General features: G+C 43.5%; 1 protein-coding gene and 1 long non-coding RNA gene across 4 annotated transcripts in view; one reads left to right on the forward strand and one right to left on the reverse strand.

Annotated features, from left to right (window-relative positions):
• CRYBG1 (crystallin beta-gamma domain containing 1) overlaps window positions 1–12,653 on the reverse strand; it is a 146,840-nt gene extending 134,187 nt beyond the window's left edge. Inside the window, exon 1 of one of the 3 annotated variants that reach the window (XR_012124688.1) lies at window positions 12,370–12,653. Coding sequence is in view for 2 of the 3 variants with exons in the window: in XM_073220842.1 (XP_073076943.1) it covers window positions 12,370–12,536 (167 nt within the window). In the remaining variant the exon portion in view is untranslated. The remainder of the gene's footprint in view (window positions 1–12,369) is intronic. The other 2 variants (XM_073220842.1, XM_073220844.1) reach the window with 2 other exon arrangements.
• A 4,971-nt stretch (window positions 12,654–17,624) lies between these two features.
• LOC140845792 (uncharacterized) lies at window positions 17,625–26,492 on the forward strand. The gene is made up of 3 exons (XR_012124692.1): window positions 17,625–18,002; window positions 21,503–21,647; window positions 24,392–26,492. It is a non-coding gene; the product is annotated as an uncharacterized lncRNA (long non-coding RNA).
• The last annotated feature ends 1,334 nt before the right edge of the window (window positions 26,493–27,826 follow it).

The raw sequence follows: 27,826 nt of genomic DNA on the forward strand, positions 1-27,826 counted from the left end.
AAAGCAGTATATGCGAGGAACACGAGGGTAAACTGGGCACACTTCTCTATTACTTTTGGTAATTCACCCCAGGCTTTCTGCCTGCACCCCACCCAAACTGCCCAGCAGCTCTTTAAACTCTTTAAACTGTGTCTAGAGGTCTGTATTATGGCCACTCTAACTGTTAGAACAGGCAGTTAGTCAGAGGTAAGCAGGAGACAGGGCCCACCCAGCCCGAGGAAGACCCCTCCCTGGCCCCCACCGAGCCCTCTGTGGTTCCCGGTTCCACAGCCAAGGACACTAGCTTCTCGGGAGGCCCAGACAGTCCAGGACACCTGGGTGGTCAAGGCAGGACCACAGGGGCCCCTGATTACAGGGCACGCGCAAGCCCCAAGACCTTGTCCTGCCGTAACCCCACCTCATTAAGGTAACATCTAAACCTGATGGCATTGTGGTTTTGGCCCCACTGGGCTTTGCTTAGGTACTTAGGGGTGAGGTGCCTGCGCCCTGAGGGAAAGGTTATACATCCTTGAGGTGCCAATCAGCCTGCCAATCAAAGGGCCTGAGCCATAGGGCGGGACCTCCTGACACCTTAAGGAAAACTCAAAGCCACCCTAACCCTAACAGCGGGCTTCTGGCTTCCACACAGCCTGCTCCCCACCCTTCTTGAGTGTACTTCATGCTTTGCTTAATAAACTCCTGCTGTTTAAAACTGTCCTAAATCTGTCTCTTGACTGAATTCTTTCCTTCAAGAAGGTAAGAATTGGGGAAACACAACATCTTCAGCCAGTAACATAACCACTAAAAAGATTATGCCTCCACATCCCAATATGTCATCCAAAAGAAAAACAATTCTAAATCCTAAAATGAAATTTGAGTATCTTGAAATAAAACTCTAGACATATTCTGATTTTTTCCCCATCTCTCATTCCTGCTTTGCTGAAGTTGTAAACACATGCTTTAATTTGCCAGGCAGGTAATCTAGCACAGAGCCCACATACAGATCTTCCTCCACATGCCATGGGGTTACATCCTGATAAACCCATCACCAGGTGGGTATTTCCTAAGTCCAAAATGCATTTACTGCAGTTCACCTGCTGAGCATCTTGGCTCAGCCCAGCCTACCTCAGATATGCTCAGAACATTTACATCAGCCTACAGTTGGGCAACATCATCTAACACAAAGCCTGCTTTATAATACAGAGTTGAATATCTCATGCCATTTATTGAATCCTGTACTGAAAGTGAAAAGCAGAAAGGTTGTGTGGGGGCAGAATGGTTGTGAGTATGCCAGCTGTTAACCCTCAGGATCGCATGGCTGCCTGGCAGCTGAAGCTCGCTGTGCTGCCCAGCGTCTCAAGGACTCACTGCCGCCCAGGGAAAGGTAAAAATTCGAAAGTCAGGTATGGATTCTACTGAATGCGTATCACTTTCACACACTGTAAAGTTAGGAAAGTTGTAAGGGGAGCCAGGGCTGTCTATATGAGTACTTAGCATTGGAACACATGTGCATGTGTGTGTGTGTGTGTGTGTGTATACACATACCCATACCTGTAGATACAGATATACATATAACCATCGATTTTTAGATTTTATATATGTTAACCTGGTCATGGGTATACATGCATACATAACATTATCAAGTGCTTTTTGGAATATTCCTTTATCAGCAACAGTGGTGAGAACTCTCAAGAGTTATAAATCCTCCCTTGCCTGTGAAGTTTAACTTCTTGTAACTCCCAGCCTCTGTCTTGTACATACTTGAATATTTTTCTCTTCCTTTTCATAACAGTAAGTGTGGAAACTTCATTATTTTAATGGTGGTTGTTGCAGTTTCTCCACCAGAGAAGAGAGTGAGACTTAATTTCCCAGCAGGAGAACTTGAACCGGTCTGCCAGCCCGCACCCCAGGGCCTCGCACACAGCAGGTGTCCATAAATATTTACTTAACACATGAATTACCTGTGCAGTTTCACTCTCTCATTTACTTACCTTCCTACATGTGAGGGGCACAGTCGCTGAGGCCCACAGTGCTTTGGAGAGAAGCTCCACAAGGAGGAATGCAAAGCGGATGCTTCGATCACCACTATCGCCGGGCAATTGTTTTTAAAACTTGGCAAAGTCTACAAAAACCAGAACTGAGCAGAGAGCACTGTTTAAGACGAAGTAGCAAATTTCCAGGTGTACTCTGGAAATTGAACAGTACTAAGGGCCATAGTTTTTAGTTAGTTCTGTGCATATAATAATACTCATAGAAATTAATGAGTAATTAATTAAATGTAATTTTTCAAATCCTTCAAATACATAAAAGTCAAAATAAAACTCAATTTTGAGAGAAATGGGCACCAAAGACGAACTTACTTGCTCCTATAAAGACAAAGATTATTTAGAGAGTTTTCATAATCCTTTTATATCATACTCCACATCAAGGTCTTTCAAGCCAATCGTATGGCCTATAAATTTGGAATTTGGGTCATCTGCATTTTCTTTCCTCCTTTAGGGCTGTGATTGATCTTTATGAAGAGTGAAAGAAAAAATCCTCAATGTGCCACCTTAGATTCCTTCACATACTCTGAACCGTCCCAGCAAGGTGATGTGGCTTTTAGAGTAGATGGGAAATCAGGTGCAACGGGCTTAGTCAACACTTCAGGGACTGGGTCACTGATTCTTGGCCCAACTGTCTCACGTTAAGGGCTCCCAGGAAAAAAAGGATGCCCCATGGACTTCCCAATGCCCATGAACTCTTCATCCTTGAATGGTCTCCTTCTCTACAGTGGGACAAGGTAGAGTGCAGATAGTCAACAAGGAGAAATGCTTCTCTCCTGGTTTTTGAAAGGGTGACAGCTCTGAAAGTAAATGGACAACTGCATTTCCATTGCGTGCTTCCGGTATGTAGCTAACAACCTACCATTCACACAAGCCCCCTACCCACCCCAACAGCTCATTCAATAAGCTTTAGCTTTCTCATGGTGCGGTGACAACGTTACTAGCTTAGAGTCAGAAAGACCTGGATTCAAAAACTGCTCTGTCATTTATTCATCAGCTTGGGCAGCCTACTTCCCCCTTTACCAGGTTGTTTTCTCAACTGTGAATAGGGGGTTAAAATCACCCACTTAGCAGAGCCATTATGAAGATTAAGTAAGATACACTGAGTATGAGAGCAACTGCCACATAGTAAGTAGTCAAGAGCGGGTTGTGCCCTCTGTTCTAGTTATTTGTGACAAAAATTTATTATTTCCTTAACTTAGAGAGGACGTTGGGAATTATCAGGCTGCAAAGACTTCCCCTCCCCCAGCCCCCATGCCACACCCCTGTCCCTCAGCAAGCATGCCCAACCCGACCGGCCGTCACTTTTGCAGTTTGTTGATCAGTTACGGAGAGGCATTAAGATAAAAATTAGTGTTTCTCTTTAGTTAAAAATCTGCTGGCTTTGTAAATTCATGGAATTGTAACTGGGGTATGATTACACATACAGAAAAGCAACCAGGAATCCTGCAGTACTCAAGGAAGTTAATGCATACATTCCTGAGGAGCTTCTCTGGAGGAAGAAACGACAGGATGTTGAAGGCGACAAAGCCTAAAGGCATCTTCAGGAGTTTCCACCTTGACTCAGGGCAGCTTGTCTCCTTATGGGCATAAAAAGTGCTTTTAATAACCAAGTGAAATACCAGGGAAGGGCACAATTCACGACCAAAGATGCTACTGAAACTTCCAGGTCAAAGTACTTGAAACTTCTTGCAGGGTGAGATTAGGGCAATCACAAAATGAAGAGTGGTAAGAGTCAATACTTTGAACGAATGCCAGCCATTCGGTTGTACTTAGCTTTCATCCTGACAAAAATCCAAAATCTAGTTCTGGACTAGCTTGCTTGAACATGTTTAGTGACACACACTCTTGTTTCAATCCAGAATATGCTCGCTCCAATGGGAAACTCCTGACTGAGAATGGTGTCTATTCCAGACAAAACTGTTCTGGGTAGCCCAAACTAAGAGAGAATAGTTTCGTAATCCTACCTTGGAGCAACTGCATTTTCATGTTTTGCAGAAACCAACCCCTTAGTTCATGGGAGCCAAACAGGAGAGAATCAGGTCAACATTTGCAAGGCAGTAGAGCCAGGGTGGCTGGCAAGGCCTGGGGGAGCCTCATTGCAGAGGCTTGAAAAGGGCCAGTTCTCAGGTTTGCACACGAAGACACTGTATTTCAACAAGAATGCCAACAGTTCGCTCTGCCTGTCATCTTTTCCAGAGAGCAGATGCAAAAACAATCAAGCTGCGCTTTCATAGGATACTTAGGAATGCATCAGTATTACCAGAAATGCTTAAAAGACAAATCATATGTCAGATATGTCACACATCCCAGCACCGGCATTCCTTCCAGCCCTGTAAAGGGAGCTCTTTGTGGGCACAGTACAGATGGCCCTTGTCATTTTAAATGCCATTTTGTTGTTAACGAATATGGTTTGTGCAAGCTTTAAAATTTCTTGGAAAACATGAATTAAGCTATTTTTAGTTTTTCTTCTTTAGGTAGCAGGTGAAGTACTAATTGGAGCAGAAACTCTGAAAGTATTCAATGCGTCATCAGCAAGACTACCGTGTACATTACACACTGGTTGAATAACTAATAATTCATTCTGGGGATCAGACAGTCTCGGAATTGCTGGTCTATGAAGCCAGGGGAGGACTGCCTGGGTGAACAGTCATCAGGAAGTTAAATGAGTCAATGGGGCTTCTGTCAAAGGTGGGTAGGGGCCAGGAACGGAGGGGTACAGTCTACAATCCAAGAGGGTCCAAGGGAAGAGCCGACCAGAAACGAGACAACCTGAGTTCTAGTCCCACTTCCTCTGGGCGCGCTGCACAGAGCCATCAGGAACCTCAAACGGAATACATCAACAGCGGTGGAATCCTTGCCGAGTAAGGTCGACGTAAAATAAAACCTATACTCCTTGGCAGGAATCCTCGGGATAAATCAGGAAGTAAAACCAAAACATTCAAGTACCAGGACACCCAGACACCTCTCCTTCGGAAAGTCTGATAGGCCCACCCAGCCTGGGCAGAAACGATCAACTTTCAGGGTCACTTATGCCTGAGCTTGCACTTTCTGCCTGTGTCAGAACTGCAGGGGCCAAAGGAGGATGTATAAATGAGGCCCACCTGGTTAGGCCGTTTCCTGGCAAAGCTTGGGCGGGAGCCCCACACTCAGGGTCTAGACCAGATAGTTTTGTATATAACATACACTTTAGAATTTCTGCTTTGAAATTGTTTTGTCCTCCAAGATTTTAATGTGCTTATATATTTCTATGAATTTGCATATTTTTCTCCCCCCTTACTTCACATAGCAATTGTCTAATACCAAAAGTTAACTTGATTTCATATATACATATATATGTATGTACACACACATATTCATATACATATATACACACATACATAATTTCTGCTAGTGAAATCTAGAGCCTAAATATACTCATTGTGGACATCTAAAGAAGGCAGTGTTAACCACAGTGATTTCAGTTTGCAGTGATTAACTGTAGGACCCAAGACCACTGGTGGGGAATCCCAACCCCAGCCCTACAAACTCCTGTGTGTGATGTTGGTCAAATTATCATACCCTTCTGTGGCTCATTGCTCCTTAAAATGGGGATAATAATAGCACCTCCTTCTCAGGGATGTTATGAATTAACTGTGGTGAGTTAGTATTTGTAAAGTGCTTAGAGCAGTGCCTGACACACACAGTGTATATTACACAAATTACATCTTTCAATCACATCTTGATGGAAAACAGTTGTCACAGACATGGTTTGAGGCTTTATAAACCACATGCTTCCTCTGTTTTCTTATCTTATTCATATCACGTATTATTTTGCCTCTCGACCCCAATTAAAAGATAAGGACTCTCCAACTAGACAATCCCAAGTAGTGTCAGGATCTTGTGTCACTGCTTATAAACTAATTTGGAAAAAAATTAAAAGGTGTATCATGCATGGTCTTTATGTAACTGTTGGCCAAATCTCTTATATTTCATCTGATGATATTACCTTCAGGATGCCAGAGTCCCAACTTCTGTTGAATAAGACCATCAGGGTTGCTGGTTTGAAATGGCACACGATGATAACAAATCCACCCAGCAGCCAACTTTCTTCACCTCAAAATGTTTTGTCAAGCTTAATAACAAACTTACATTTACTCATTTAACTACCATCTACAGGAAGCTAAAAAGCAAAAGGCACTTGCTAATTCCGTGTTTGATTTTTCTGTTAGCTACATGTTCAACCTGTACACATCTTCTTTATAACTTGTTGAGGAGAGATGCTGAGGGCACCACGAATGGACTTCGGGTTCTCTGTCTCACTTGTATGGCCTCGGGGTCTCCTGGTACTTTGTCAAAATGACCCCCGGTTATGAAGGGCCGCTGGCATTGCCTCACTCCTACTGAGCCGGCCAACCTAGGAGACCCATAGTGCTTTACAGAGCTAAGCAAGTGCTAATTCTCTAGAACAAAGATGTCTCACGAGTATGACTTCATAGAGGTTGTTTTGATGAGGCATTTGGACTATCCCAGAGCAGCTGTGTCTTTAGGGACCTATAAATGAGCTAACGAGACTCATCAACAATTGAATGGTCTTTCTTGCCAAACACCCCACAAGTGTCAGTCACACATACATACTTTATCTTGAAAACTCAATTTGGGTCAAGATATTGAATTCACATTTCAATCTTGTCTTGGGAAAAAGCCCCAAATTCATTTTTCCATATACACCTGTTGAATGTGCCAGGCAATTTGGTAGGAAAATAAAGACAGATTGCTTTTAAGGAAGAACACATTGCTTTGAGAACAGCAGCAGTGCTGGACTCTTCTTAGAAGAGACCCCAGAATCATTTGACCAAAACCAGGTAGACGCCAAGTTAGCTAAAGAAGAATCCTCTTTGGATCTGTAAATCTATTTAAAGAATGTTAAGAACCACTCATTTTCAGCACACAATTCTAGAGTGTCAACATCATGTTTAGTTAGAACTTCAGCCAAGGATTTCAAAGAAGTATGTCACATTCCAAGCCCAGTGTTTATTTCCAGGTGTCAAAATATGACAGAAGAGCTGAAATAATATGATCCCAGGCTCTGGATAGTTGAAGGAACCAGAGAAAACGATTTATGCATAATCCTGAATACATTCTCTTTATTTGTTTTAAATGCCTCTGTGAAAATTAAAGTTTCCATGATATTTCTTTCCATCCACTATTGGATATAGTTTCAGATGATAATAACCTCAAGAAGGTTTTGAGGCTTTGATGATCTCCAAATTCAAGAAAAAAATTTCCCTTTTAATGATTCAGTTTGAGGAAAACTCAAAAACTTTTTTCATAAGGGAAAAAAATTCTACTTCTTCAAGATAATCCTTCCTCTGACTCTAGTACATGTGATTAATTCTTCTTCTATCCCTGCACTTAACACATCATATGTTAATTTACTCATTTCATCCCTACCCCTCGTCCTCCACCAGCTCCAGGGTTCTTAGCAGGGGATTACCTCTCATTTCATGGTCCTATTTCCCAGTGCCTGGTGTAGAGTGACTGCTCGGTGTTTGTTGAAACTTCTCTAAAATTTGACTGATAAGCATCTCAAAAATAATATGCAGAAAGGAATTTGTACCATAGAATAACCTACCATTTATCCTAGAAAAATGACTCTGCAGGTCATATTGCATATGCTTTTCATAAACAAGATCTCTAAGTCTCCTATACAATAAGTACAACATGAAATGGAGATGAAGAATTATTCGATAAAGTTTTTCAAGGTAAACAGAAATGCACAGAATACAGGATTCAAATGACCTCAACAGACACAATTTTTAGAGTCAATCAATCACTTTTTTCTGCATGGACGTTCCTGAAATACCACTGACTCCTTAGTGAACTCAAACTTTAAGGCAGGTATGTGTACGTAACGTTCATAGTAAGATGGGCATTTTGAATGAATATTCGGGGTGGGAAAATGGATTTCACTCTCTGACATCTTGGCTGCACTGCCTTAATCATGGGTGACTAGTAAAAGCAACGATTTGCTGCTTTGTCTGAAAAGTAAGATTTGTAATTGAAAACTAAAGAAGCAAAAAGAAGTGAATCCAAGCCCAAAAGTTCTAAAGGTCTCCAAAAGCAGTTATGTCACTTGTATATGGACTGAGAAGATTATGAACAGAAGTATGGAAACAGAGGGTGGAGAAAGTGACTCCATGACAAAGCAGTGCTGAAGAACTGTCCCAGGCGAAACCTGGACTCCAAAATCCTTCCCAAAGTCCAGCTCCCAGCATCAAGAACCTCTCTGGCTTCCTAGGTCAGATGTACTAAGACCTTTAAGTCACTGAACGCCCTTCCTTAGACTAACATGTACATCCAGACACTCAAAGGTACTTGACCAACCTGGTCACACCTCCTTCTGGGCTTCTGACGTTGTCTGACTCCACTTCACCGAGTAAAAATGCATTTAGTAATGCCACCACTGTGACTATGAAGATGGAGACAGTTACGATCGCTGCCCCCAGCACCTCCCATCAGCCGAGCCCCTGCTGTTGGCCAGATTGCTTACCATGTTTTACATATACCATATCTAATGCTCATGGAGCCCCATGAGGAAAATGCTATCACGCCCATTTTACAGGTGTGGAAGCTGAGGCTTGACAGCCTTCTCCAAATGGCAGAGGCAGATCTGAAACCAAGTCTGCCCCACACCACAGGCTATGCTTTTCTTCCTGCCGCGGACTCTCAGAGCTACTATTTACTGAGCACCTGTTATCTTCCAGGCACCAGGCTTTGTGAGTCTACAGTGCTAAGAGGTGGGTCACAGATCATGAAGCTTGAAGGTGGATTTGTGACTTCCCGAGGAGCTCAAAGCTAGTGACAGGACTAACATTTAAACTGCTGGTTTATCAGTGGTGAGATAAAACCTAAATTCAAACTCTTGCCTGAGCTAAATAAGGGAAAAAACTCAGTACTAGCCAGTTTTGAGGTAGCATTAGATAAAACAAAACTAGACTTATCTAGCTATGTCCATTAGAAAATAATTAAACCTGTTTAGAGTTCTAAACAGTAAACCAGCTGCAAATGAATGAAATCTAGAATCAATTTTAAGTCGGGAAGACTAACTGTACAGTTCCAGCATGCTTTCGATTAACATTTTGAGTGACTGTTCTTTTTCTGAAGGAATCAAACAACGGTTTATCCTCACAATATTCTAGTGATACAAACAGGAAGAAGCTGTTTCCCCAGTAGAAGGGCAAGGTTCACTCAAGTACAGAAAACTGAGGGACTGTTTATGCTCCTGAAACTGGAGCCTGCCTACCCTGACTAGGAAGTAGGTCTCTGCCTGCCCATTGAGGCTGCTCTGCCCTCTGGCACTGGCTGCATTTTTCCTCCACATGAAACTAGGTCTGCTGATTTTCAAAGGATTTTGAGGTCCACTCACAGCTGTGTCCTGAAGAGAACTCTGATGCTTGCTTCTGGGTTTGGGGTTCAGGTCAGTTCAAGGGTGATCATTTTTAATTCACTGCCTTGACATTTAGCTAAGAGCCCATTTATAATCAAAATAGCAGTGTGTGCCTTGATTAGGGAAAATGAAAAGCACCGTTTCCATCATATAGCAGAAAATAAACACGTAAAATTACTACCCCGAAAGAAGTAAGATGCTAGTAAAAAAAAACAGAGAACTCCCATTCACTGAGCGCTCACAATGTGCCAGCCAGTGTCCTGAGCATGTGCTGTGCCTTAATGTACTTATTTTTACAACAACTCTTACTGTGCCCCTTTCATAGATGATAAAACGGAGGCACAGAAAGGTTAATAACTGGCCTAGGATGGCATGGCCAAGTGTCACAGGGAGTAGAATAGGGATTTAAACCCAGCTGGAGAACCCACACTCTGAATAAACTGCTTACAGAATGGAGTATAACAAAGCCTGGTAAATGGCAGGTCCACTAATGGCCTCTAAGAAAAGTCTGACCGCGGCTCCCTGTGCCCTCTCTGCACATGCCACGGGCCCCCTGAAGGCAAGAGAGTAAAACTAGACAGATAGGGCTGCCCAGGAGGGCAATGGCTCGATTCCTGTGAAAAATAGCACACCAACATGTTTATCAAAGCCAAGCTGAAAAAACATTAAGGGTGAATTTTAGGAACAGAGGCAGCCACGTTCAAATAATTTTATGTAGAGGAAGAAGTGACCATCATGGATTTTTAGAACATACACTATAAGCCACAAATATCCACAGAATCCAGAAATCTAACTTCAGTAAACTTTAAACCACTGTGAAAGCAGAAAGCTCCCCTAGCAAGGGAAGCATGTTTTCCCCATCCAATCCTATTTTTTCCCATTTCTTCCATTAGATTCTTGCATTTATAATAATGATGATGGTGGTTTACATGAACTGAGTCTCTACTTTGGGTCCAGAGGTGGGATGTTTTACATTTAGTAACATAAACTCTCATGTGATATTCACGATAACCCTGCAGAGTCCCTACTACTATTTTCTCCATTTTCCAAACAAAGAAGCTGAGACCCAGAAAAGTGAAGTAACTTGCCCAAGGTCACATAGCCAGGATATAAATTCATTTTTGTCTAATCTAAAAACCTATAAATTAAACCTGTGTGCCCAGCAAATACTGTGGCCACCCAACAGTCCCATCCTTACAAGTGAGTGGTGCCCACTGCGGCCGAGTTCTACCACCTCCTAGTCCTGGGCAGAAATGAACAGACGTGGTCAGACAGCTCGAGAGACCCCACTGGCCAGACACTGCCCGGAAACCTCAGTGCGCATTAGCCACTCTCCACAGACTAGCAACAGGCCCACCTTCTCGGAAGTGAACAAACTATTCACAGTGACTGTCCCACTAGAAAAACATCCCCCAAACAGACCAGTATGTCCAGGTTTCAGAACATTTGTTAGTACAAAGCTGACCACAGTTCTGAAGGGAAGAAGACAGTGTTTCAAGACTGAAGTAAGACACAGAGGCACCAGGAGAGGAGCAAAAGCGCCGACCTGAGGTTTCAGTCTGCAAGGGGTTGGCATCGGGAGCAACTGTCTAAAGCTGTGTGTGATTTACGTGTTGACAGACAGGAAAGGATGGCACCATGTCAGGTAAGAAAAACCGCTGAAGGAATGTTTAAAATACTCACTAAGGTAATAGGAACAACACTTCCATGTTGGGTACATCGTCACTAAGTAACTTATTTTGTCAGAAATTTCAGTTCATGGTCAAGCACACTAGGTCTCCCGACCCGGTCCAGTACTCGGATACACCCCCCTCCCCCCCACCGCACTGCCTGTTGTGCTTCTCAGGAAGCTCTTCTGAGTGCTGGTGACACTCACGCTGCAATCTCTGCCTGGGAGGCGCTGCTCCTCTCCTTCCGTCTAAGCTACTCCGGCATCTTCCTCCAGGAAGCCTGCCTGGATTCCCTTCTCTGGGCTGACATCTATGGTCTACTTTACTTTTTGGTCTCCATAAGACACTCAGAATTCTTTGACGACAGAGATCGCCCTCACTGTGTTTTATATTCCAGCATTTAGTGAAGGCGCTCAACAAAATTTTACTAAATGAATGGAGGTATATTGCAAAATCAAGGCTTTTTTCAAAATAAAAAGGAAAATATGGCTAAAAGGTAGATCTTGCACAATTTTATTCTGGCCCTCATTATTCATAAAGGTATTTTAAAAACACGTACTGAAGGGTTTACTGGACAATTGCCAACTGTCCTTCATTAAAAATATTTTATCCCCCTGAACCACATAAATATGCTGTTGCCTCAAGTGATTATTGTTCAACGAATGTATCCATTCAGAACAGCATAACTGATTCTACATAGAGAATAAAACCACCACAAAATCACGATAAAAATGTAAAAGCACAATGGTAATTACACTTTGAATAACTAGATGTCGCCTAGCTCTGCCACTGACTCCAATGCAGACAAGCCAATGGCGCTCTGGCCTCAGGGCCCCCACCCAAGGGTGGGGGGTAACCACCCTTGACACTTCTGCCTGCGTTCGGATCCTGCGAGATACCTGCAAGAGTGGGGATCTTCACGACAAAGGCAGCATTATCAAAAGTGCTGTCCAGCCCCAAGGGTTCCTGTCACTCAATACGGTGATAACCCTCCCTGCCCGCCTGCTGTCCTGAGCAGGCGGGCAGTGCGGACTCTTGTGTAGAGTCTCTGCCAGTCAAAGGCCCCATGGTGGGCGCAATGCCTCTCCGGGGGTCCTGTCTGAGCCAGAAGCCGAGAGGAGTCGCCTGCAGGGGCCACGACGGCGCCGCTCTGCCCCCCGCGCTCTCCTGCAGGTGAGCCGGACTCCGGGCCAGGACCCAAGGCGGTGAGGGGAGGTGAGCCCGGGGGGCTGCGCGGGGAGCTTACCTGGCCCCGCACAGGGGCGCCCGGGGCGGGTGCGGAACGAACACCCCACAGGCCGACGGCTGCGGCTTCTTCTTGGAGAGCCAGAGGTGGAAGGGGGTGTGCTTCTTGGGGGTCGCGCACGGGCTGGGCTCCCCGGGGCCGCCCCGCGGTGGCGGCGACAGCGGCATCCTGCGCGCCTCTGCCTACGGCTGCTTGGACGGTGCTCTGGACGCCGGACGCCGCGCGAGGGCTCTCCGCGGGCTCCAACCGGGAGCCGCCCCCCGGCCGCGGGGGAGCCGCCCCCTGCCCGCGGGGGGAGCCGCCCCCTGTCCGCGAGCCCCAGCTGGGAGCCGCCCCCTGCCCGCGGGGGGAGCCGCCCCCTGTCCGCGAGCCCCAGCTGGGAGCCGCCCCCTGCCCGCGGGGGGAGCCGCCCCCTGTCCGCGAGCCCCAGCTGGGAGCCGCCCCCTGTCCGCGGAGGGAGCCGCCCCCTGCCCGCGGGGGGAGCCGCCCCCTGTCCGCGAGCCCCAGCTGGGAGCTGCCCCCTGTCCGCGGAGGGAGCCGCCCCCTGTCCGCGAGCCCCAGCTGGGAGCTGCCCCCTGTCCGCGGGGGGAGCCGCCCCCTGTCCGCGAGCCCCAGCTGGGAGCCGCCCCCTGTCCGCGGAGGGAACCGCCCCCTGTCCGCGAGGGAGCCGCCCCCTGTCCGCGAAGGGAGCCGCCCCTTGTCCGCGGGGCCCCGCCCCCTGTCCGCGGAGGGAGCCGCCCCCTGTCCGAGGGGGACCCGCCCCCTGTCCGCGAGCCCCAGCTGGGAGCTGCCCCCTGTCCGCGGAGGGAGCCGCCCCCTGTCCGCGGGGGCGGGCCGAGGGCCGGCAGCCCAGCAGCACGCGCGCCCCGGGCGGCGGGGCGGTCCCGACGCTGCACAGCGCCCCCGCGCGGCGGGGACGGCGGCCGGCTGGGGCCCGGCACAGACGCGCGCGCCCGGGGCCCCAGGCGAGGCCCACGCGCCCCCGCTGTCCGGGCGCGGCCGCGGGGGAGCGACGCCTGCTGGGCGCCCGGGGAGCCGCATCTCCCGACGGCGCGCCCCCCGCGCAGGGTGGGAGCCCTGGCAGCGGCGGGTTTGCGGCGCAGCGCCTGCGGTGCGTGGGCCCTGGGCGGCCTTTGGGGATGCTCGCCGCCCCCGGACCGTGCCCGGCGACAGCGTGAGTGGCTTAGCCGTGAGCCCCGCGTGCCAAAGGGTGGGAGAGGCGCACCCCGGGGCCGGGCACCCCGCAATTAGGGCCGCTCCACTCTGGCCTTTGGGTGCTTGGGCCGTGTCACAGGCTGGGTGGCTGGCTTTCCTTTTGGTAAACACAGGTGCCAGCTCCTCTCCTCCCCTTAAGAAGCTTCAGTAATTAATTTGCACTTGCATCTCATAAAGCTCAAAAGGATAAAATCCAGAAGGGAATTAAGCACAGTTCCCCGGTCCCAATGGGGCTAATAAAGCCCTCACGGCGAATGAAGTAGTTCAAGGTTCTCATCATCTGCTTTACTGTCAGCGACTTTCTTTTTTTAATCTCACAATCGTGCTCAAAATAACAAAGACAACTAATATTTAAACAAGGGAAGTTTACAGATGAGTATGTAACCATATGAGCAATTATTTGGAGCATCATTAGAGTATAAAGAACCAAGAACCAAGCTCTCTTAAAAATTCAATGCAGTCCAGGTCCCTCTCACACTGTAATACCTTCTTTTCTCTTTAAAGACCCAGCTCATTCATTCATTCACTCACTCACTTATTGAAGGAACATTCATTTTTTATCTAATTATTGTTACATTTACATTTTTATCAAGGTATAACCTACATACAGGAAAAAAATGCAAAAATCAAAAGTATCTCAAATTTCTGCTTATTTATGTGGATGTCAGTATAAAATGGTTTTGATGGAGGGCAGTTGACACTGTCCCAGAAAATCCTTCTGTATGTGGCTCTTAATTATACTATCATAAAAATATACAGCATTTCAAATCTTCAGAAGTCTCTCTCCTGTCCCCTACCAGGGCCTTACCCCTCCCTTCTGTCTAAGTTAACCCCAATTCCAAACTATCACCGGAAATTAAATTTGCTTCTTTTGGAAGTTCATTTAAGTGGAATCGCAATAAGTACTTTTTTGTGTCTGGTGCTTTTTACTCAATATCGGTCTATGAGACCCATTCATTTGGTTGCATGTAGCAGTTTTTCATTCGTAACAAAAATTATTTTGTACTATTCCTTGATGTGAATAATACCATCCGCAATACACTTATCCAGCCTACTGTGGATGGACATTTAGGTTGTTTCCAATTTAGGGGTATTACGAATAAAGCCTATATGCACCTTCTTAGACATAATATACCCAGTAGTTCAGTCTCTGGGTAATAGGGTATGCATATTGTTTTGCTAAACAATCTTCCAAGATGGTTTTATCCATTTATACCCCTTTAAGCAATGTCTGAAATTTCCAGTTTTTTTGGCATCATCTTCCTCAACACTTGATAGTATCAGTGCTTTTCATTTTGGTCATTCTGGTGAGGATGCAATGATATCATTGCAATTTTAATTTCTATTTCCTCAGGAAGCATTTACTGAGTTTACTGAATGCTGATGATGTACCAGACCCTGCCTTGGGTGGCGGTGGGGTGGGGCGACCGATGGGTACGTAGATGACACATCAAAGCCTGACAGAATTAGCAGAGGTGTGTACAAGGCATTGTGGGAATTTGGAGACGTTACTAACCCAGCCTGGGAATTCGGGAGCAAGGAAGAGGGGTGCTTAGGTAAAGATTTATTATAAAAGTGGTCCTCAAGTTGAATCTTAAAGGGCAAAGGGAACAACGAGAAAAAGGGAGGAGAGCAAAGAGGGAAGAAGGGAAAATTGCTCAAATGTTTAGAAGTTCAGAAATTCGGCCTTTCATTCCTGACTCCTCCAAGCAGAATTCTCCACGCCATTGGCCCCTCCATTGTGCCGCCAACCAATCTAGAACAGATTTCAGTCATCACGCTGTTTGCATTTCATGGACATTATTTATTTACGTATCTATGTCTCCTGATAGCCTGAGAGAAACTCAAGGACATTTCTCATTCATTTTATATTTTCAGGACGTAAGTGTCCATTAACTGAAATAATTAATCAAATGAGTTTGTGTACTAACTTGATTGGACACCTAGAATGCTTCAGGCACAGATCTTGGGACTGTACACTTTGTAAGAGGAAAAAATCCCACAGTGGGGGAAACCTGCTGTAGGATTTGAGCCTTGATTGGGCGGTTTAGGGAAGGTCTAAAGAAGTAGGGATTTGCTCTAGATTGAATTGAAAAAAAAAAGCAAAAATCACATGTATCTTTTTCACCATTATATCCCCAGAGGGTATCACAGTGCTTGGCACAGAGCAGACACTCAATATATTTTTACATGAATTATATAGGAAATCAGAACTAATGCACAGAAGCATAAGATACAGTACTCGTGATTAATCTAGTGAGGGAAGTAGACACTTAAATGCAATATAACTTGATAACATAAAATACAACTTGTACAGTGAAACTTGATAAGTATTCTAACCAAGGTGTTTCACTCTTTTTCAGTCATTGCCAAGTCAGATCCACTTAAGCTTCTTTAAGCAATAAATTAATTCATCACAGCATATTAGGTGGTTTGTGGAATATTCCGCTGAGCCAGAGGCTGGACTCTGAAGCCCAGACATGCCCAGCCACCCCCAGGGAGCTGGTCTAGCAGACACGGCTCTCTTCACCTCTCAGCACTGGGGGCTACCCACAGACAGCTCTGCTACTAACACCCCCAGAACTGAAGGCCTGTTCTGATCAGTCTTGACAGGAGACCAGACCCTCTCCTCACCGCTCTGAGGCACATATTGTTCACTTCTGAAGGAAAAGTTCCGTGCAGGTACAACCGACTGGGGAAGCCTGGATCATGTAACAGCTTCTTAACTGCAAGGGGAATTCAAATTCTCTGGGTTCTTCTTTAGAAAGATGGAATTCATGTGGCTAAAAATTTGCCAAACCTGGCAAAGGTATTCAAGAATCCAGGCAGCCCAAAGCCTGACGGAAGTCACTGCCAAAGGGAAGGGCAAAAGGCTATAGGAGCAGAGAAGAGGTGACTAACTCTGTTTGGAAGGCTCAAGGAAGTCATCAGCAGGGAGGCGACAGGGTTATGAGCTGTACTGATGAATGAGAATTTACCAGATGGAGAAGCAAGGGCCGGCAGTCCAAGAAGAATAAACAACATGGGCCGTGGCCCAGGGTTGTGAAAGGGCATGTGTTATTGCAGGAACTGAGGTTGGGGAAAAGGGGATGGGGTGGGGTAGAATGGCAGGAGGGGACGTTGCTAAAATCAAGTGGGGCTAGATTGCTAAGCACTTAGCTGTGCTTTTAAGGAATTGGGACTTAGCTTTGCAGGCAAAAGGAACTCAGCTTACATCTTAAGTAGAAGAGTGACATGAGTAAACTTGGGTTTTATAAAATGTACCCTGAATGGTGTGGCGTAGGGAGAAACTAGCAAAGAGGAAGACCAGATAAGAGGCGGCTGCAGGAAGCCGGGTGAGAGGGGATGCCTTCACCAAGGCAGTGGGGTGTGCACAGGGAGGAGGTGTGAATATGCCAGGAATCACACTGCATGAAGGACGAGGAGGAATCAGGGATGGCGATGAGGTGAGGTTCCTAGCTTAGGTAAATGCATGGAGCAGAAACTAGGAACTCAAAACAAGAAGGCAGGAAAACGATGAGTGCCTCAGCCATGCGAATAAATGTGGTTTTGAGCGCACCGAGGCTGAAGGGCTGGGAGGCTCTACAGGCGGATATGTCTAAGAACGCACTGAAAAATGTGGTTCTGGAGGTTACAGGTCTGGGCTACACACGTAGGGTTAGACATCATGATGGGATAGGTAGGAGCTGATGCCGTGAAACTGGATGAGATCCCCCGGGGCGAACGTACTGAGTAAGGGTAAAGGAGGGGCTAGGACAAAGGAGAGAGACTAACATTTAAGTGTTTTGCAGGTAAGGGACTGTCTACCCACAACAGAGGCCAGACAGAGCAGCTCAGGAGGAGGCGGGTATCTGGGGCAGAGTGTATGCCCTTGGCGAGGTCATGCGGCTTCTACCTGTAAGAGTTCGAGATTTTAAGGTGCGGTCCTCTAACTATCTTATAATATCCTGTGCACTCCCTTCCCTCTATCCAGCAATCTGAGGCCCATTCCAAATCTCATCTTCCAATGCCCTCTGACCTATAGCGATTCCTGTCTCTATCTGAATTAAAGTTCACATTTGGTAGATTGCAAGAATGCCCACAATTCTCCACTCTTGCCAGAAGGAAGCAAAGTCTGTTTTCTCACTCGCTACGCTTGGGTTGCCTACCTGACTTTGGCAAATGAAACAGCACACGTAATGCAAGCAGTACGCGAAAAGAGCTTGCGCACCGGGCTTACCTGCTTGCTTCCCTTGGAATCTTGCAATATGAGCGCGCCTAGCCTAGCCTGCTGGGAGATGAAGGACGCGTATCCGTCGCCTCCCCCAACCCCAGTCAACAGACAATCAACCACCACAAATATGAGTGAGACCATCCAGGGCCAGCCCCTTAAACGCCGACCTGGTTCCTGACATGTGAAAGAGACCATCAGAGATTAGGTAAGGCTGTCCCAGACTAGAAATGCCCACAAAAATCATGAAACAACTAAACAATGCTGTTTTAATTCAGTTGTTGTTGGGGTTTTGTGTGTGTGTGTGATTGTGTATATAAAATATTTATTTAAAAAAACAGTGATCTGGCACAAGGAAACAGCCAACTCAGCTGTGAACACTGTTTGCATCTTAATGTTAGAGACATACAGTGAATGGAGACGCTGGAAAATTCTGAACTACGGCATAAAGATTCAGTTATGTTCAACCAGCTTAATAAGAAATGCGTCTTAGCCCAAATCAGTTGCAGAGTGTTCACCTGGATTAGATGAATTACAAATCTACTTTAAAGTCATTTTTAATAGCTGGAACAGGGAATCCTCAAACTGTCCTTAGTATCACAACCATTTTTATAGTACACGTGTGCTATGTTAGAAAGATGGTGTTCAAGTACACCAATATGTTTTGGGGTGGTTTGTTATACAGCATTAGACAATAGAACACTGATCAGGAACTAGAGAATTAAAATCTCTTCTCTTTAACCATTATTAAGGTCAAGTCATATTCTTGATGTCTCCAAAACACAAATTAGCTGCGCCTTGAAGTCAATTGTTTGGAATTTGTAATATACTGTCTCATAGAAACATATTTATTTAGAGATCTGCTTCATTGACTAGCCCACAGGAGACAATTTAACATATAGTGGAACCCAAATACCTTATTTGCAAGGAGAAGCCACAGAACATAAGTCTCTTTTAATATTGCTGACTTTGTGGACTTGCCTAAGGACCTGCTACCACATTTGTAAAACTCTTTCTATGAGATAATCACATGGTAAAAAAAAAAGGGCGGGGGTCATGCTGTATGACCAAGGACCAATTCTCTTTTCTCTATCTCCATCATGCAGGACCAGAAGGGCTGAGGTGACTGGAGAAATGGGGGTCCTGTAAGACTGAGTTTGTACTCAGTACTCTTATCCTTGAACCCAGGCTTTCTCCTTAATGGCCTGAGGCCTTTGAACCTGGGAGCTAGTGAAGGTCTGCATCCCAAGACCACCAGACTTAGCATTTCAGCCTTGGCTACATATGTTTATCCCCAAAATGTTTTATTTTGGAAAACTTCAAACATACAGAAAAGTTACAGGAGTAGAACAATGAAGGACATTCTGCCATAACAAAGTAACTGGAACAGGACTGACCCTTCACCATAAACAGCAAGGAACTAGAACAAAACAAATGAGGAGAAAAACTTGTTTATGGATATTGAGATGACAGGTAACACAGGACTATGAGCCATGAGAAAAGGAGAACAAATGGGGTAAACACTACAATTGCCCTTGCTTTCTGCTTTGAGACAATTTCTGAAAGTCATCAGAAGGTCAGTGAGCCTAAGAGGAGTAAAGCAGTTTTTCTGATTCAGGAGACAGGGATGGGGTTTTGAGGAGGCTGAAGTGGCTGGATTTTGTGGGGCAGAGAATTGTAGAAGCTGCTGTGCAGAAAAAAAAGCTCCACAAATACGCATGGGGGGGGGGCCCTTGAGTGTGTACTGATACCAACCAGCATGTATAAGGTGAAACCCCGTAAGGAGGGTGCAAAAGTGAATAAAAACTAGCCAGCAGAATAATTCCCAGAGTTACACCAGATTGAGAGATGTTCATATTCCGATCAGCGGGAGTAATGAGTCCTCGTTGAATACTCAGGCATTCAATAGAGATCGCAGAAGGGCCACAACTTGAAGGTCTAACCTGACCCAGAGAAAGTCTAACCTAACCCAGAGCAAAGATTGAAAATCCAGTCTAAAAAAAGATGCTTTAAAATAAGGCTAAAATCATCATACTGATCCACAAGTAATTTAACAGGGCAAAGTCCAAAATTCTTTGCAGGAGTAGTGATCCATAACTTAACCACATCCCAGAAAGACTAATCCATACGTATCTTAGCCACAGCCCAGAAAAACAATCTGAAGGTCTCTGAAGGAAGAAAACAAAAGTTACCACTCAACAAAGTACAATTTAGAATGCCTCATATACAATCAAAATTACTAGACAGATAAACAGGCAGGAAAATCACACCCACAAGCAGGGGAAAAATCAGTCAATAGAAACTCATCCAGAAATGACAGGGATGAGGAAAATAACAGATAAAGACTTGAAACAATTACTATAAATATGCCCAAAAGTTAAAACAAAAACATGAACCTAATGAGAGAAATGAAAGATAAAATCAAGAATCAAATAAAATATCTAAGATAAAAAAAAATCACTGGATGGGATTAACAGAAGATGATTTACTTCAGAAGAAATAATCACAGAACCAGAAGAGATAGCAATAGAAATCGTTTCTGTAAAAAATAAAAATAAAGGAAGGAAGGAAAGGAGGGGAAGACAGACGGGAGGGAGGGGAGGAGAGAAACAGTGAATTATGGGATGATATCAAGTGGTTTATCAAGGTGTAACTGGGGTTCCAGAGGAGAGTTAGATTAGACAGAGAAAAGAAATTGATGATACAATGGCAAAATTTTTCTAAGTTTAATAAACACTATAAACCCACAGATTCAGGAACCCAGTGAATCCCTAGCAGAATAAAACAAAGAAAACCAGATTCATAATAAATTTCCCCCAAATCAGTGACAGATAGGAAATTTTAAAAGCATCCAAGAAACAAACAAACAAACAAAAACCCCACAATACATTCTGCATGAGGACTAGAGATAAGAATGGATATATATATATATTTTTTGTCAGAAACTAGGTAAACCAAAAGGCAATGGAATGTCATCTTTAAAGGGCAGAAAGAAAAAAAATAAGTCAAGATTCTTTAACCAGTGAAAATGTCCTTTGAAAATGGAGACACAAATAAAGATACATTTGGACAAACAAAATCTGAGAGAATGCATCACCATAGACCTGCACTATAAGAAACAAAAATGTTAAAGAAAGCTCTTTAGCTGAAGGGAAATGATATCAGGTAGAAACTTGAATCTATATGAAAGTAAAAATATGATAAAAGTTATAAATATATTGGTGACCTCCAAAGACTTTTTTCTCATTTATGTTTTTTAAAAAGGTAATTGACAATGTAAAGTAAAAATAATAGCAGTGTCCTGAAACATTTATGAAGTGTTTTAAAATAAAAGAACATGGCAATAATAGCATAAAGGAAGGGGGGTGGGTAATGGAAGTAGATTGAGAGAGAGAGGGAGGAAAAAACAGACGGTACAATGAACACCCATGCACCTCCCACTCTGACTTATTACTTGTTAAATAAAATGACTTTTATTTTATCTCTGTCTTTCTATAATTCCACTTATTTTTGTTAATTATTTGAAAATAGTATGCTGATGCCAAGATGCCAAGACACTTCACCCCCATAAATACTTCAACATGTGTCTCCTCAGGATAATCTCCTTAACTGTAATAGAATAGAATTACCACGCTCGGGAAATTGAACACTGATATGATACCATCATCTGATGTGAGTCCATATTCAAGTATCCCCATTTCTCCATAGACTACACGCCTTGAACCCGCCACTGAGGACCCCTCCCAGGAGGAAGCCCGTCACCACCAGGATATCTTTCCCCATTTTATCTGCCACATCCTTTGCTCCACAAAAAGAAAATTCCTGGTTTATTCTCCCCTCTGCTGAATTTCAGGTCAGCTATTCTTTTGGGTGACTGTTTCCAAGTCAGGTGTCCATTATTTATTTTTGTGACTTTTAATATTTATTCAGGTAATTCGTGGGTTAAAGTCCACTTCTCCCCTTGTGAAAAGATTGTTTCACAAGGATAGAGATTGTTTTCCATTAGCCCCCATGTATCCTCAGAACCTAGCGAGTGCTTGGCACTAATAGATGTGCAATAAATATTTCTGGAATGAGTGAATGCATAAAGGGTTTAAATTGGGAGGTCAGTTGCATCTCCTCTATCTCTCTCTCAAGTGGTAGGAAGGGCCCTCAGGGGTTAATAGATCCTTGTTAAGTGGAGATATTCTGCACCATAGCTGTAAGTATGCTTGGACTAGTGTTTTTTGCACTGTCCTTTGACATTTAAAGAGCAGAAGGGTAATACTGGATTTGATCTCAAAGTCAGTGTACAAGGAATTTAGTAACTACGAAGAGAATTATTTCAGTGACAATGGAAGAATTAGTTTTTCATAATTTTGATATAGCCCTATAGAACTATGATTAACTATATATACTTATCATCAAACATTGTGCTAAGTACTTTACATGCACTTTTAAAATTTTATTTTATTTTTTCAAGTCAGATTTATTGAGGCATACTTGACATTCAGTGAAATTCATACTTTTCTATGTACAGTTCTATGAATTTTGACAAATGCACATAATCATGTAATTACCATCACAATCAATATGGAATATGTCCATCACCCCCCAAAATCCTCTTGTGTCCCTTTTACACACATTATTTAAGCCTCCTCACTACTTTATAGGTATTCACATTTACTATTCTCATTTTCTTTGGAGAAGAGCAGCTGAGTAACTTACTCAGGTTACACAGTAAGTGGTAGCACTTGGATTCCAGCCCAATATCTGGTTGATTCTAAATCCTATGATTCAAGCACTCTACCATGTTTATTATTTTGCTGTATTCTGTTTCTTCAGCATTATATTTCAAATTTCATTACACAGTGAATAGCCATAGAGCTGTGACAGTAAGAGGAAACTTAAATGACACTTTTGAAATTACTAAGAATAGGGTAAATGACTTATGAGATAAATGTTATGTGAAGTTAGAGGTGGACACTTTTTGCACAAGATGAACACCAGGCACATTTTCAGTTTATGAATGTGGTAGTAAACATTTCAGTAGTGGTGAGTTTTAATTTCACACTTGAGGACTCCATTTGTCCCTTGAATCTAGAAATGTCCTAGGATAAAATGTGGAAGCTGATGGCTGCCTGACATGTCAGGCCTGCCTGTCCTCAAGTAGCTTGCCATACAGTTCCACGGATCAAACATCTGCATTATGGCTTGAGGCGGAGTTTGGACATGATGGTAGCCATCACTAGACCCTGGCTCTGCTCTGGTCCATCTGAATTCCAAAAACCTCTCTACCAACAGTGGTGGAACTGAACAGCGGCAGAAGCCAGAGGGTCAGCCTTACAAAGCCACCTTTACCACATCCTTGCATGAAGCTGCCTTAAAACTGCAGGGAACAAGTCATTAATTTGTTGATGGCTCAAACCTAAGTCTGTTGCAGAAATCCCTAAGTTAACAACTTCTAAAACACGTATTTTATCAAGAAAGCTTTTAACACCAGGAGTGGACAAACATTTCCATTGCATAGTCTAAAACAAAATATGTTGCTTTGAGTTAATTATAGGTCCACGTCAAACACATACCTTCATGCCTAGATGTTTGCTTAAAGTCACAAAAATTAGTTGTCCTCCTTTCTACATTCAGTCAAACCTCTATGATACCCGGTGATGCCATCACTACAAACATAACTGCCACTAAGCAACATTGAGTCCTAGGAGATGCTTAAAATTTTCCCCTTTATTGGTATATTATTAATATTAATGCTTGAGCAACCTTAAGAATGCCTAGAGAGAGTGGCTCATGGGTTAATTATAGACAGTTCTCACTTCATAAGTTAAAGCCTGATTAGGATAGTTTAAGATTTCTCAATATGGAGATGTCATGTATTAGAATAATCCTAGGTCATGTTTATTTCAGTAACTTTAAAGGTTGCACATTTATTCTTCAAGGATAATTTTTTTTTAACACAACCAAGAGTTACATAAAGCCAAATATGGTGAATAAAATAGGTAACGCAAACAGGGTTTTTTTTTTCAGGAGGAGAGGTCTAAAAGTTAGCTGTGTTTATAAAGTTATGTGAATTATTTTTCCTGTGTGTTTGTTCAACTGAGTTTAAAGGCAGTTGCAAAAGCGTTTTGTTGATGTATTGAGAAATTACATTATTGTCCAACAAGTATGTAGCCTTCTGGATTTCAGCTTTGAAGATGGATAACATATTTTATATTCCATTATGTTTGTGTAAAAAAGTTACCCAACTTTATAGTTACACCTTTAAGCTAATGGCCTTCATCTAAGTCATTCATTTTAGTTATAAAGAGAATTTATTGGTGATTGGGAGTTACTAGCAGAATTTTTTATAAATACATCCTTCAGTCAATTAACAAGCATGGCTCAAGACACTAGTGCTATGTGAGATGCAAACATCCTTTAGGAATGTAACGTCTAGTTTAACACATAGACTAATAAGTATCAAATGATTAGAGGACAAAATAAAGATGTTGCTACTTTAATGTGAGTTTGTAATCATTATTTCATCATTATCATCATTAACTTACTAATCTAATACATAAAAATGAATGGATTTTATTTTTATCTCATTTCTCGGTTGCGCCGTAGTCCTCCTCTCTTCCTCGTCTGGCCTAAATAGCATTATGAGGACAACACCCAAACCTCATTTACTGACACATTCAGATAGCCTGGATGAGGTCCTGTCCGGCAACTATGGCATGATGGATCCACACACCGCACAGTGAAGCACTGCCCGTCCATAGAAAATCGAGAACATTATATAGTTCTTCCAGGTGAATGAAGACTTTGCAAGAGATTATTAGGTGAAGATATGAAAATAACAGTATTTCTTCTTATTTGTGATGCCTATTAACTTGTACAGACTATATATTACTGGATTTTTTATTCATCCTTGCCTTGTTCTGAAAAAAGATTTGAGGCAAGTGAGTAAATACAGATAATACATAAGCAATGGGCTGCGTAGGGTGATATCCTACACAAGTCATAGAATATAATTTCATACACTAGAAATAGCATAATAAAAATTGCTTACATGTATAATCAATCAGATTCAAACACTGCTTAACTGGCTAGCTTGCATAATTCACACATGGTACAATCTAGGCCACTAGTACCTATATTTAGGGTCCAGAGTATGTCGATGTGGACTAATTGTTCTGTGTTGATGTGGACTAATTGCTCTGACTAGATGGATCACTTAATTCGAAGCAAAAGTTAGTATGATTGATTTTCATCCTACTGAATTGACCTTGGCTTTGATGTGCCCTTAGCCATTACCTAAATTATTGAATTCTGGATTCAAGCCCATAGTATTAGCTCTTAAGCAGACTGTTACTTTAACAAGTAGAATTAAATGAAGCCATGTTGTTGACATAGTTATTCGTTCACCCCAATATCCATTTCCCCTTCTGCAAAACATTACTCTGATGATGTTTGAGGTGAAAAATGCACCCAACTAACAGGATCCCAGACCATCTTCCCACTGGGCGTGACTACTTGATACCCTTTTGGCCAGTGAGATGGGCGGAGGATTTGCCTTCTTAAGTGACATTGTAAGCATCTGAAAGGAAAAACTCCTTGGCCTCCATCCTTCCACCTACTTGTCTTCTTCCTCCCTGGAATGCGCATGTTGTACCAAAGACACCGAACCCATCTCACAGCCCACAGCCCAGGGGAGCAGGGAGGGAGCGGCAGCCTGGAGCGGAGAAGCCATGCCCGAGCCATGACTCCAGCCCTAGACACCTACCGCCAGGCTTCTCCTAATGACAAATAAATACTTCTCTATTTTATCCATGCTTTTTTCCAACTGCAGTCAAATGACAGACACACCACAAAAGTGCCCAAAATGGTTGCCAAAAAGAACCCTCAAAAAACAAAAAGAAGGTGGCTGTTATGTGTGAGATCTGGCACAGAGGCAATACTTTACGAAAGCTTTAAAAAACAAATAAACTAATAAGAAAACTGGTAAGCGAACCTAATAAGGAGGTCAAAGACATGATATTGTTAATAGCTATTGGAGTTAATTTCTATTGAATGCTTATCAGACACAGGGCAATGTGTTATCTCTGGTGTATAACTCTCTCTCACTAATTAGAGCAACCCCATGGGGCAGCTGTTACTGTTACCTCCAATTTACAGGTGAGAAGAATGAATCTTGGAAAAGTTAAATAATTTGCCTACAATGTTTTAATGCCCTTGTCTAGCTTGGATTAACACATAGTCTACAGGCACACACATGATCATCTACAATTGCTCTCTTACAACACTAAACTATGTTTTCTACCTTTATCTTGCATCTACCTACCACTTCAGCATTTTATTAAAAATAAAACTAATAATAATAATAAAGGGAGAAATGTGGGATCCACATATAAATCAAGTATAAAAATCAAACGAATATTCATATTTGACCTGATTGTTTATAGTTCATAATGCGTGATCAAGACCTAAAGTTTCTGTGATGACTGCCCTTGTACTGTTCACCAGGTAAGAACTTATTCACTATGTAAGAATTCTTTCTCCATGTAAGAACTTGTTCGTTATGCTTCAGAAGATTGGAGACTGACGAGAATTAGGCTTGAGATGGATTAATGATTGTGCATTGAGCATTAACCCCCCTATACAGAATTTTATTGTTGTTAACAACCATTTGATCAATAAATATAAGAGATGCCCTCTCAAAAAAAAATAGCTGATAAGAATATTCTATAATTTGAAGAATCTAAATAGCTTATATATGCTTCAAAATTGACATTTAAACTTCAGGAATTTGTATTTTAGGTGTACATTTTAGAATGAACTTTAAATAATTTATGGAGAATTTCTGAAATCTCAGAGTCCTTTCCATATCAAGTAAAATGAGTGGCAGATAGTGTTTAAAATTAAATTTAAATAAGACCTTTTCCAAGCCTGTGTAGACTTTTGTTTCTTCAGATCTTGACATCAACAGACTATAAATATTCTTCAACTCCTTCATCATTTTACTGAAATTCCCAAGTACTCAACTTGACAGAATTTTTTATTTTCAAGTTTTTAACGTATTTTCAAGTTTTTAACATGCAGTTTCATTTTTACTAAGTATATAAAACAAGATGTTTCCATTTTTATTATTTTCTTCATGTTAATTTAATCTATAAAATGAAAAGTACAAGTGAAAAAAAAAATAATAATTTGCCTACAGTCACACAGCTAATTGGTGGTGGGGCTGGGAGTCTCTCTTCAGCCTGCGTGTGGCTGCCTTCTCGGTGTGAGGACTGCGTCACATGTCACCTGCGCGGACCCAAGTCCTAACCTCCTGTGCTAACCAGGAGACCTGTCTTATTGGGTTAGGGCCCATCCTCAACGGATCATTTTAAGTTAATCACTTGTTTAAAGACCTTATCTCCAAATAATGTTGCGTCCTGAGCTTAGGACCCGAGGGCCCTGCGATTCTTCACACCGTGCTGAGCCTCCCCTCAGCGCTCCCTCCTCCTGCATGACCCCCAGCCGGACCACAGGGTCATGTACAAGTGTGACAGGCTCGAGGCCATGCCGGGCAGGGGAATTCATGAGGAGCAGCTGTAGCTTAATTCGTGAGTAGCTGGTAAATGAGTGCCAGGGGCGAAAGGAAATTCTAAAAGGAGGAGGAAGGGGTGAAACCGTTGCTAGGAGGGACAAAGCTCCAGGCTGCCCTTCACAAATCCTTGACTGAAAAAGGCAGCTCGCCAAAATTGGACTTTTATTGGCCCTGATGTGTATGCATTAAACTGCAGCGAACTCGTTAAAAGTGTGATGTCCCCAGGAAGATGCCGCTCACAGACCTCCAGCTTCGAGTGACAGCAGGCGACCAGGGTGCAGGGCTGGCCCTGAGATTGGCTTCTCGGCACGTGCTGGGGCCACTGCCCGAGTGCGACGCAGGCCTGTCCCCGGAGACAGGCTCCTCTCGCCGACGACCTTGGCCGGAGGATTCCTCACATCCTTGCTGCACCCTCCTTAGGCCGCACCAGCTGCCAGCCGGCTAGCGCAACCCCTCCTGCCGCCCTC

The sequence above is a fragment of the Manis javanica genome, chromosome 13, assembly GCF_040802235.1.
Source record: "Manis javanica isolate MJ-LG chromosome 13, MJ_LKY, whole genome shotgun sequence".
In the NCBI taxonomy this organism is placed as follows: domain Eukaryota; kingdom Metazoa; phylum Chordata; class Mammalia; order Pholidota; family Manidae; genus Manis; species Manis javanica.